Source organism: Myotis lucifugus, unplaced genomic scaffold (genome assembly GCF_000147115.1).
Source record: "Myotis lucifugus unplaced genomic scaffold, Myoluc2.0 scaffold_199, whole genome shotgun sequence".
Taxonomy (NCBI): Eukaryota; Metazoa; Chordata; class Mammalia; order Chiroptera; family Vespertilionidae; genus Myotis; species Myotis lucifugus.
Window position 1 is genome coordinate 2,462,030 of NW_005871247.1, and position 11,906 is coordinate 2,473,935.

At 51.6% G+C, this 11,906-nt stretch overlaps 1 protein-coding gene across 1 annotated transcript; it reads left to right on the forward strand.

Moving 5' to 3' along the window:
* The first annotated feature begins 848 nt into the window (after positions 1 to 848).
* On the forward strand, positions 849 to 4,361 carry LOC102439446 (phosphofurin acidic cluster sorting protein 2-like). The gene is made up of 4 exons (XM_006097377.3): positions 849 to 1,419; positions 1,978 to 2,160; positions 2,242 to 2,361; positions 2,851 to 4,361. The coding sequence occupies exons 1-4, from the start codon at positions 864 to 866 to the stop codon at positions 4,359 to 4,361; spliced, it is 2,370 nt and encodes a 789-aa protein (XP_006097439.1). The 5' UTR covers positions 849 to 863.
* The last annotated feature ends 7,545 nt before the right edge of the window (positions 4,362 to 11,906 follow it).

Here is an 11,906-nt window from a genome sequence, read left to right on the forward strand (position 1 = left end):
ATCTGAGCCAAATGGTCATTTGCCTTGAATCAAAATCTCAATGGATTGAAATAATGCTCTGGAGAATGGCAGTTTTCACCTTATTTTAGATATTACAATCAGAAGTGGAGATGTATTGGGTTGCATGAAATCCATTGGTGATAGATTGGATTAAAAGTACAATGACAGACACATACTTCTTTCCCATAGGGGGATATAGGATAGAACAGCCAACAATGAACTCAATAACAATGAGGGGATTTGTGGTCTCCACAGAGCACAGAGTGTCCAAAAAAAGGAAAATTCCTTTGACATTCCAAAGCTATGTTCTTGTAGATTCCAAAGGACAGTAGAAAGTCTCCGTTAAGGTAAAGAATGACCTTTTTTAGAGAAGAATCCTGCCTAGGTTCCAGTGACCCACCATAAACAGCTTTTAGTTAAAAAGTTTTACCTTCAGAACATCCTTTGTGATAACTTTCGGTCTCTGAGTTTAAAAGACCACCACCCAGGCCTTCCCTGACCTAATCACAGGTTAGCGAGTTTCCACTTTTTGTGTGGCTGCAATCTCCTTCGATCACTCATGCCCCACTTCTTGCCACCAATCATGTCCCTCCTCTGTCCCACCACAGGAGGAAAAACCATCAACCCTGAGTAGGAAAAGGACCGGTAGGGTGCCAGCAGCTGCAGCTTCCTCACGAACCGTGGGCCTGGCCAGCACGTCCACGGTGCTCAAAACACAGGTCCCCCAGAACCTATTTGCCACCTGGGAGTTGGACTGCTCCAGCCCCAGCTGCGTGCCCAGGTGGTGTAGTCTCACTTTAAAGAAACTAGTGATCGTCAAGAAGCTGGCCAAGGACCTCAACTCCGTGGTAATTTCCGTGAAGATGCGGGACTCCAAGGGCATCCTGAGGTCCCAAGAGATTGTGCTGCCCCGCGGTAGACCAGTGCAGACCAACCTGGCGCTCACCTTCTCCCTGCAGTACAACCACTTCCTCAAGGGAGAAGGGAACAAGCTCCTGATCATGCTGGAGCAGAGGAAGTGCTCTAAGAACAGAAATGTCCTGGGCTACGAGACACTGGCCACTGGTGCCATCCATATGGCTGACGTCATGCAGCGAAACCCCAAGTGTGGCCAGATGGTGAGCCTCTGCCGCAGCATCAAGGAACCCTCCACTACTGTGGCCGAGATCTGGATCTCCTCCCTGTGCAGTCAGCCCATCGAACACAAGGACAGTGCCATGCAGGTCAGCCCTAAGGCCAAGTCGGCAGGTAACTACCAGGGGCAGGATGAGTGCTCCTTTTCTGAGCTGCAGCCCAGCTGCAGGGAAAAGCACAGACAGGACCTGCACAAGGATGACTTGGAGAAGGGGAAGCCAAAGAAGCAGCGGCAATCAATACGAGGGAACTTGAAACAGAAAGTCCTGGCGCTGTTTCACAGGTCCAAAGGGTCAGAGAGGGACCTTCAGTCTGACATGAGGGGGAAACGCAGGAAAAGTGACCCATCCATGGAGGAGGATGAGAGCGTCCTCAGCATCCCCAGGCCCAAGCTCAGGCCATACTTCGATGGCCTGTCAGACTCCAGTTTGCAAACAGACATGTGGGGCAGCCCCAGTGACAGGACCCAAACAGAGCCTCTGAGTCTGCCCCACACGCCTGAGAATTCCTGGGCCCGGGGAGGCAAGCAGCCAAGTGAGAGGGACAATGAATTTGTGGCCCACAGCACACCCACCAGCAAGGTGGACAAGATCCAGATCTCCTCCCTGTCCAGGCCACCCATCCACCATGAGGACAGCGCCAGGCAAGCCAGTCCCAAGGCTGAGTCCTCGGACAACTACACTGAGTGCAAGTGTGAGAGCTTCTGCTCGCAGCTGGAGGCCAGCTACCATACCGCTGACCAGGAGGAGGATGACTTTGATGAGGGGAATCTCATATTCACAAGGAGCACCCTGACCAGGCAACAGAACTACCACCAGAAAGTCCTGTTATGGCTGCACACAGTCCAAGTGTCGGAGGAGGTCCTGGACCCTGAGCAGGACCATGGGGAGCATGTCCCAGAGGTGGAGGAGGACCTGGACCTCCTGTATGACATGCTGCCGAACCCCAGTGACAGTGGCCCAGACACTGAGGACGATGGCAGCGTCCTCAGCACCCTCAAACCTAGGCTCAGGCCATACTTTGAAGGCCTGTTTAGCGGCCCAGACGTGAAGGACAATCACAGTGTCCTCAGCAGCCCCAATCCCAACCTCAGGCCACACATGGAAGGCCTGTCAGACTCCAGCTTGCAGATGGAGATGTGGGGCCTCCACAGCGCCAGGATCCAAAAGGAGCCTCTGAGTTTGGCCCACCTGCCTGAGAATACGAGGGCCCCGGGAGGCAAGCAGCCAAGCCACAGTGACTCCAAACTTGTGGCCTACAGCACACCCACCACTAAGATTCGAATGGCCTCCCTGTCCCGCCAGCCTATCTATGATGAGGCCACTGACATGCAGGCCAGCACCAAGGCCCAAACCTCGCATAACGACTTCGCCGGCACATCTGAGAGCTCCTTCTTGGAGCAGGCGGCCAGCTACAATGCCGTCCACAGGCAGTCCCAGGAGGACAAAGGGAATCTGATAGTAAGAAGGAGGGGCATGACCAGGCAAGAGAATTACCACCAGAAAGCCGTGGCATCTATGCTCATGGCCCAAGTGTCGGAGAAGGTCGTATCCTCAGAACAGGCCCTTGTGAGGCATGTCCCCAAAGTGGAGAAGGCTCTGGACCGTCGGTGTGACATTGTGGTGAGCTCTAGTGACAGTAGCCTCGACGTGGAGGAGGATATCAGTGTCCCCAGCACCCCAAAGCCCAAACTCAGGCGATACTTTGACAGCATGTCAAGTGATAGTGGCTCTGACTCAATGGCCCACAGAATTCGCTCCCCTGGGAAGCAGCTGGCACAGCTGGAGGACAACCGGGAGGCAGGGTCCTCCGCACAGCATTGGTTCACCAAGAAGCTGCCATCCATAGCGCGCTTCACCAAGTCTCTAGTCATACCCTCCAGCAGGTCCAAGAGGAAGCAGGCTGGCCGCCGGGGCTGCGACACAGCCCTGAATGAGTGGGTCAACAGACTGGACAACGAGAGCCCAGACCCACAGAGCCAGCGGCAGATCCCCAGGAAGCCCGTGTGTGACCAGCTCCACAACATCCTCATTTCCCGGGACAAGATGCCCGAGAACATCATCCTGGTCAACACCTGCGACTGGCAGGGCCAGTTACTTTCGGACATCCTGCAGGGGCACACGCTGCCCGTGGTGTGCACTTGCTCCACAGATGACGTCCAGGAGGCCTTCAGCATCATCGTGTCACAGATGCAGAGATACTGCAACTGCAATTCCCAGGCCCTGATGCCCTTGAAGATGGCGGTGGCAGGGGCACAGCCCTACTTCAATGCTGTGCTGCGGGTCTTTGTGGAGCAGCTGTCCCAGCAGCCACCCCAATGGCTAGAATACATGCGCTTCCTGGTCATCCCGCTGGGTTCCCACCCCTTGGCCAGCTACCTGGGCTCCATGGATTGCCGCTACAACAACCTCTTCCAGGACCTGTACTGGCGGGACATGTTCAACAACCTGGAGTCCCAGAACACCTTGCAGGACACACAGGACGTTGTGTTGAGAATCTCTGAGTACGTTGCGGGGGCCAACTGTGTCTACCTGCTGCCCATCGCAGAGGCCATGCTCATGTCGAAGCAGCAGCGCCCCAATGAGAAGTCCTCACAGAAGCTCATCCCCTTTGTGGGGGCAGTGAAGGTTGGAAGAGTGGAACCATCTGCAGCCATGTTAGGAGACTCAGATGATGTGGTCCCCTCATGCTCCAGTGAGCTTCTGTCCCCTACCGGGAGGGCCTCACCCAACACACTCTCCCCCCCGTCAATGAGTGGGGGCCTGTCCTCCACCAGCCAGAGTGTCCATGCAGAGATGATGGAGCTGCAGGTCGATTACTGGACAGCAGCCCAGCCAATAGATACGAAGAGAGTAGCAGAGAAAAAACACCTACCTACCACCAAAAACACACTCAAGTGCTTCTTCCAGTCTGTCCAGGTCAGCAGGCTGCCCCACAGTGGTGAGGGCACAGCAACACCTGCCATGGCCATGAAAGTGGTCACCAAGGAGAGGAAAAAGAAGGCGCCCATGAAAACCAAGGACGAGGATGTGGAGTGCAAAAGCCAGTGCATCCAGGGCATTGGTCGCCTGGTTTGCAAGGCCAAGCACCAGCAGAGTATGCTGCCGGTCGTCATCGATGGCGTGGAGTGGAATGACGTGGCGTTTTTCCAGTTGGCAGCCCAGTGGTCCTCCCACGTCAAGCACTTCCCCATCTGCATCTTCGCACACAACAATCCCACCTTCTAGCCCTGCCCCTCCCCCTGCCCTTCACTCTGCCTTGGCCAAGCCCAGAAGGACCCAGCTGCTTTTCTGTGAACAGTTCCGTTTACTATAGACACAGACCCTGGAAACCCATAAAGAAACCCTTTTGAGTTCCAATGTGCTCACAGCCTGGAACCGAAGGGGGTTGCCCCTCACTGGGAGCTCCTCAATGATCTGTTCAGTAACCACAACGCTCTGGCGGGTGGGAGTCAGGAGGGCAGTGTTGAGCTGGAGCATCATGGAAGATGTGTTTTGGCCTCAGGATGCCCAACATTCTCAGTGAGAAGGGTTCTGGCCTTAAAGACCTGCCCTTCCTGGAAGCCAGGACTCTGCTTCCCTGGGAGACAGCTCCAACCTGTGCTCAGACTCAGAGCTCGGCAGACAGAGGTCAAGGGCTAGCCTCTGATTGCAGCATTCTGAGCACAACATGGAGGCCAGTCAGCCCAGCCAACTGCGAAACAGCTGCCAACCAGCCAACTGGTCCAGCACCACCTACTCAGGGTTACCAGTGAACTTCAGCCTCACAGGCAGAAAGAAAAAAGACCTGTATGGTGCACACTCGCCAGACAAAGTGGTCGATTACCTGAGAAGGGAACCCACCTTCGTTCCTGTCTGTTACTACAGAACATTTGCTACCACCCAACAGCTGTGGGACCAATTCTTTACCAGGTGAGCCCCTCCCCCTCCAGAGCACATGGCCACCAGGCCACCTGTTGGCTGTTTGCCTTCAGGTCACTAAAACTCCCTGAGTGTTTGTTCCTCTGAAACCTCGGTGAACCCGGGAGCAGGCACATAGGGTTCTTGTAGCAACTTGCTGGGGTCCTCCCTGGTAAGTGTTCTCTGGGAGCCTAGACAGTGGAGAGGTCTGCTGGAGGGGCGATGATTGAACCAAGTGGTCATTTTCTCTCCCTGTTGAAGAAGCCACTGCCAAATTTGTGATTCTCTTTGGGGCCTTAGGTTTAGCTCTTTTCTAATATTACAATGAGATTGGCGATACTATTAGGGGTCTCTGTCCCAGGTGAATCCAGACTAGAGATGCCAGGGGTGAGCATTGGGGCCCAGGGTCACCCAGCAATCTGAGATGGGGCTGGTTTGGGCTCATTCAATCAGCACATATATTAGAAGCTCTGCCAGGTACGGAAATATTTCTAGGCACTGACCATAAGCCAGTGCTCAGAGCAGACACCAAGCCTGCACTCCAGAGCTTCCTTCTGGTCGGGAGCGATTCAGTCACACTAGGCTGCACAGGCTCGTAGTGTCCACAGGACACCTGATGTGACGTCCTCCTGGCCTCCTCTACCTATGGCTGCATCTTCGCGTATTGTGAAGAGGATGGTAGACCTCTGTTCAGCAGAAAACGTGAGTCAGTTTCGGATCAGATCCATGACGGGAACATGGGGACGGTGAATTCAAGATGCTGGCAAAACCCTGGATCCCACTCATGGTGGCATTTCTGCAAGAGGGCAGAGGTCTGATGGCTTCCCTTAGAAAAAAGGACACGAGTCAGAGAGCTGTGCAAGTGGATATGGGTGGTGTGGGCAAGTGGGGAGGTCAGTGGACAGAGAGCCCCTCAGACAATTCATAGCCTTCCGCTCCTAATCCCACCCAGTCTGCACCCCTATCCCGGCACCTTGCTCCCTAATCTGGTAGAATCTCCTCAGTGGCAGCTTGGTGTACCCCGCCCTGTGGGAGTTGAGTTTCAGTGGGAGGCAAAGAACCACACAGGACAGCTAGTGAATTAGGCAGCATGTAGGTGCAGGAGCCAAAGTTGGAGGTGATAGGAAGGCCCTGGGGTTCGTTTGTTTGTTCATTGGTCAGTATTCCTGAAGCACCTACTCTGTGCCAATGAGTGACATGAACAGGGTGGACACCAGCCCTCTCAGTTCTAATGGGAGGGAACGGGGACACTGAGAGAGCATGTCAGGTTCCCCTGAAGAAGGGCACAGGTGGTTAACTCATTGATCCAGAGCTGTCAGGTGGGAGGGCTTTCTGCCAACCATTCCTGGGTGACCAGGCTCATCTCTGCCAGGACTGCCAGACTGAAGGTGGACGAGGAGGAGGTCTGGCTTCTGGATGAGCAGGAGGAGCAGGCACAGGACCCCAGGCTCTCTGAGTGGTGCAATGGGAGGGCCGTGTGGAAGGGAAAGGCAGGCCTCACATTCTGCTGCTCACCTATCTCTCTCCCCAGGGCCATTTCCTGCATGCTGAGCATCTGGCTGGACCAGCACCTCCAGAATTTCCCAGCCTGATGATGCTGTTGGCTGCCATAGAGCTCAACTTGCAGTCTCCTACCTGCCAAACCAGGCCCAGTGCCTCCATTCACAGCGGGAGCACCTGAGCCCACTGAGGCCGAGACAAGAGGAGAAGGAGGCCTTTGGGGGTGGTGTGGGTGAGTGTGCCTTTGGAAGGCACACAAAAAAAGGCAGTGAGGGTGGTAACATGTCCTCTTCTTGCATCTACAGAACCAGCTCCAGAGCAACAGCAGGAAAACCCTCAAGAGGCACCGCCACCCTAGTGGCCTCTCTAGAGCCAGAGCCGGATCCAGACCCAGCTTTCACTGAACTTCAAGAGGCAGAAGAACCACCTGCAGCATTTGAGCAACTTACCCCAGCTTCTGCGCGGCCTGTGGTGCCAGATCCCGGGCCAGAGCGCGTGTCAGCAGCCATGGCAGAGAGGGCACCCCCCTACCCCGTTTAGATGCAGTGTTAAAAGTTTTCTGTTCATGTTACATATGTTTATAATTTTACTATATTTTTATGATATTTAATAACATACAGTGTACCGGGGAGAAAATATACTGAAATACTCGTAAACATAAACTTAATTTAGAGTCTATAAAATTTAACCCTAAAAACCCTCAAAGCTTTGAGCAAGTCTGTTTTTCTGGACCCTGACCCACCCAGGGAGAACTGTCCTCACCTACTCCACCTGCCCTTCCTGGAGCCAGGCCTCTGCTTCCCAGGGAGCTGGCTCCACCTTGTGCCAGGACGCAGAGCTGACCTCCCATTGGGGGCATCCTAAACCTAACATGGAGGCCTGTCAGCTCACCCCTGGGCCTCCATGTTGTCCCCAACATCACTCACTCAGGCTTCCAAATAAGCTTGACCCTCACAGGGCGAAAAAAATTAAAAATAAAAATGGACATGTAAGGTGCAGACCTCCCAGGAACAGTTAATGGAAAAACTGGTCAAATACTTGGTGCCCAGCTTCCTGGGCAGCGTCCCCACCTTGGTCCGCACCCACCCTTCTGTGTTAATACAGAACTTTTGGGACTAACCAACGTGTGTGGGACCAACCATGTACCAGGTGAGCCCCTGCCCCTCCACAGCACAGTGGTCACTCAGCCACCTGCTTGCTGTGAGTCTCCAGATCACTGCACCTCCCTGAGTGTTTGTTTCTCTGAACATGGGGAGAGCCTAGGCCCAGCTTCATAGGGTTATTGTAGGGACTTGGGGTGGCGGGAGTGGGGTTCCTCCTGGGAAAAGGCCCGCTGGGAGCCTGGACTCTGGAGAGGTGTGCTGGAGGAGCTGTGGTTGTTCCAATTGGCCATTTTCTCTTCTTTTAAAGAAACTTCTGCCTTATTTGTGATTCTCCTCAGGCCTTAGGCTAAGCTAGTTTCTCTTTTGATAAAGATGTTGGAGATTCCATTAGGGGTCCCTGTCCTGAGTGAATCCAGATTAGATATTCCAGGGGTGAGCAGGGGGACCCCAGGCTACCCAGCTATCTGAGATGGGGATGGTTTGGGCTCATTCATTCAGCAAAGGCCCTGACCTCAGGACTGCACTCCAGTACTTCCTTCTAGTCAGGAGTGATTCAGTCACACGATGCTGCACAGGCAGGTAGCATCCACAGCACAGCCGATATGACTTCTTCCTCAAAGTATCTCTGATCTACATGTATTGTGAAGCAGAAGTGGATCTCTGGACCAGCAAAAAAATGAATGGGCTTTGGATCAGAGCCTTAAGGGGAGTATGGGGATTGTGACTTGGAGAAGCTGGCAACAGCCTGGAACCCATGCCTTGTGAGATTTCTGCAAGAGGGCAGAGGTGTGAGGGCTTCTGCTAGAAAAAAAGGAGGGAGTCAGCTGTGCATGTGGATTTGGGTGGTGTGGTTTGGTGGGGAGGGCATGTGGCTGCACACACAGAGAAGAGCTCGCAGAGGCTGGGCTTTGGCAGGAGCACAGAGGCGCTCAGGTCAGTGCCCAGTGGCCTGCAGTCTGGAGGTTGTCCTGGGGTGGGGCCTTGAATTGGGACTTCAGTGATGGAGATGGGAGGTTTCTTCCTTGGAAGGCACACAAAAGGCAGTCATGGTGGTAACATGTTCTCTTCCTGGATCTACAGAAGCAGCTCCAGAGCAAGATGAAGAATCACCTGAAGAGGAAACACCAACTCTGGTGCCCTCTCCTGAGCCAGAGCAGGCTCCAGGCACAGCTGTCACTGAGCTCCCAGATGTGGACCCACCTGCAGCTTGTGAGCAACTCACCTCAGCTCCTTTGGAACCTGTGGTCTTAGTTCCTGGGCCACAGCGTTTGTCAGCTGCCACGACAGAGAGGGCTCCCTGCCCTCCTTCATATGAAGTTTAAAAATATTTGTGTTCATCATATATATGTTTATAACTTTATGTATTTTTCACACTATTCAGTAACATACAGTCAATTAAAGAAAATGTAATGAAATACTCCAACATAAATTTAATTTAGGTTTTATAAAATTTAACTCTACAATCCTTCAGAGCCTGAGCAAGTCTGTTTCTTCTGGGCCTGCGCTGTGTACTATGAGTCATAGGTTGGGAATAATTAGTCTCTCAGGAGCCCATCTGCTCTAAGAATGTGACGTGACCTTCTTGAGGCCCAGGACAATGGGACTTTTGGGGAAATTGACTGATGATCATTGGGGCAGGGACCCTTGATGTCATGGCTGCCCTGGGAACCCACATTTTGTTTGACTTCATCTCCCACCAGCAAGTGGACAAAGCATGGCCTTAAGCGCCCCCTGGCGTCCACGTTGCAGAATGCTGTAGGGTTTAAGCAGCAGCAAGCTGTTTCTGAACCCTGACTGCCACCTGCACCTGGACAGAAACTCCACCCTGCTCCATGTGCACTGAACAGCTTTCTGAGCATCTCCTCTGTTGGCCCACAGCACTGAAGAGGGTACAGAGAACGTCCCATGGCCCGGGGTCCACACTCATCTCCTCCACTGGCACCGTCTTCAAATCTCTGGGGTCAGAGCCTCTCTCTGCCCTCAGACCCTAGGCTCTGGTTCAGCTGGGCTTTTTCCTGAGGGAATATGCTGGGCTGCATATCTGGCGCTTTGGCCAGGCGGGGCACACCATGCGCTCTGTTCCTAGAACACATAGATAGGAATGTGGTGACGTTTTGACCAGGGCATGCCATGCTCTCTGTTCCTAGGACACATAGATAGGAAGGTGGTCACTGTACTGATGCTGTACTGTGTCAGGAACAAATTGTGTAAACAAGGCTTTGTAACTAACTTTGTGGTTTTTGCAAATAAAAAGGCTCTAGCTCCTGTAGTTGGCACTGCAGTTCAGCCTCTGGTTCAGCGGGGTGCTGTAACTGTCGTCGCTGGCCAGCTTAATAAAGTCTCCTAAATCTTTTTTTTAATATATTTCATCGATTCTTTACAGAGAGGAAGGGAGAGGAATAGAGTTAGAAACATCAATGAGAGAGAAACATCGATCAGCTGCCTCCTGCACACCTCCCACTGGGGATATGCCCACAACCAAGGTACATGCCCTTGACCGGAATCGAATCTGGGACCCTTCAGTCTGCAGGCTGACGTTCTATCCTCTGAGCCAAACCGGTTAGGACAAGGCTCCTAAATCTTGATCTGAGTCCCTGGTGGTCGTCTCCGCGGGTCGCCCCATTACACAATGTCTCCAAATGGTATGCCCGGCTTGGTTTGAAATACATGAAAAATAACGTAGATGGTTGTATGGAAGAGGGTGACAGAGGCATGATAAAGCATGAATAGCAGCGTGAGTGGTGAAATCTAAGCAGTGGCTGATGCGTGTTCCGTGGCTGTTTGAAAATTCTATTATGAATTGGGAGTGGCGGGGGGCAAGACTAAGGATCAGTTACCATTCTCCCCCCTCCCTGCCTCCCCCCACCCCCAGTCTACAAGCTCCGTGGTTAAGCGCAGTGGCTTTTTCTTTTTTTTCTTTTAATTTTTTTATAACATTCTTTTTTAATATATTCTTTATTGATTAAGATATTACATATGTGTCCTTATCCCCACGTTACCCCTCCTGCTCATGCCCTCAGCCCCCCCCCCCGGCCCCGTTGTCCGTGTTCATTGGTTAGGCCTATATGCTTGCATATAAATCCTTTGGTTGATCTTTCCCCCTTACCCCCACCCTCCCCTACCTTCCCTCCAAGGTCCGACAGTCCAATCAATGCTTCTCCATCTCTAGATCAGTCCTTGTTCATCAGTTTATGTTGTTCATTATATTCCACAAATGAGTGAGATCATGTGGTATTTATCCTTCTCTGAATGGTTTATTTCACTTAGCATAATGCTCTCCAGTTCCATCCATGCTGTGGCAAATGGTAAGAGTTCCTTTTTCTTCTTCCACTTCTTAAAGAGTATCTTTCAGCATTTCATATAATGTTGGTTTGGTGGTGATGAACTCCTTTAGCTTTTTCTTATCTGTGAAGCTCTTTATCTGACCTTCAATTCTGAATGATAGCTTTGCTGGATAAAGTAATCTTGGTTGTAGGTTCTTGCTATTCATCACTTTGAATATTTCTTGCCACTCTCTTCTGGCCTGCATGGTTTCTATTGAGAAATCAGCTGACAGTCGTATGGGTACTCCCTTGTAGGTAAATGACTTTTTTTCTCTTGCTGCTTTTAAGATTCTCTCTTTGTCTTTTGCTCTTGGCATTTTAATTATGATGTGTCTTGGTGTGGTCCTCTTTGGATTCCTTTTGTTTGGGGTTCTCTGTGCTTCCTGGACTTGTAAGTCTATTTCTTTTACCAGGTAGGGGAAGTTGTCTGTCATTATTTCTTCAAATAGGTTTTCAATATCTTGCCCTCTCTCTTCTTCTGGCACCCCTATAATTCTGATGTTGGTACGCTTGAAGTTGTCCCAGAGGCTCCTTACACTATCTTCGTATTTTTGGATTCTTTTTTCTTTTTGCTTTTCCGGTTGGGTATTTTTTGTTTCTTCATATTTCAAATCTTTGACTTGATTCTTGGGATCCTCTTGTCTGCTGTTGGATCTCTGTATATTATTCTTTATTTCAGTCAGTGTATGCTTAATTTCTAGTTGGTCTTTTTTCATATCCTCCAGGGTCTCACTAAATTTATCAGCAGTTTTGAGAAAATTCTTGAAAAACCTTAAAAGTGTGGTTTTGAACTCTATATCCAGTTGTTTGCTTTCCTCCATTTCTGTCATTTCTGACCTGTTTCTTTGTCTCTGCATTTTTTATGCTTCCCTGTATTGGTAGAGTGGCTTTGTGTGCTAGGTGTCCTATGGGACCCAGTGGCTCAGCCTCCCCAGTTACCTGAGGTG

Excerpts from the sequence above, each read along its gene's own strand:
- LOC102439446 (XM_006097377.3), top strand. The coding sequence starts at position 864 with ATGCGGGACTCCAAGGGCATCCTGAGGTCCCAAGAGATTGTGCTGCCC. Across the intron at positions 2,161-2,241 it reads GCTCAGGCCATACTTTGAAG|GCCTGTCAGACTCCAGCTTG; the intron begins GCCTGTTTAGCG and ends CACACATGGAAG. Across the intron at positions 2,362-2,850 it reads GGCCCCGGGAGGCAAGCAGC|CAAGTGATAGTGGCTCTGAC; the intron begins CAAGCCACAGTG and ends TTGACAGCATGT.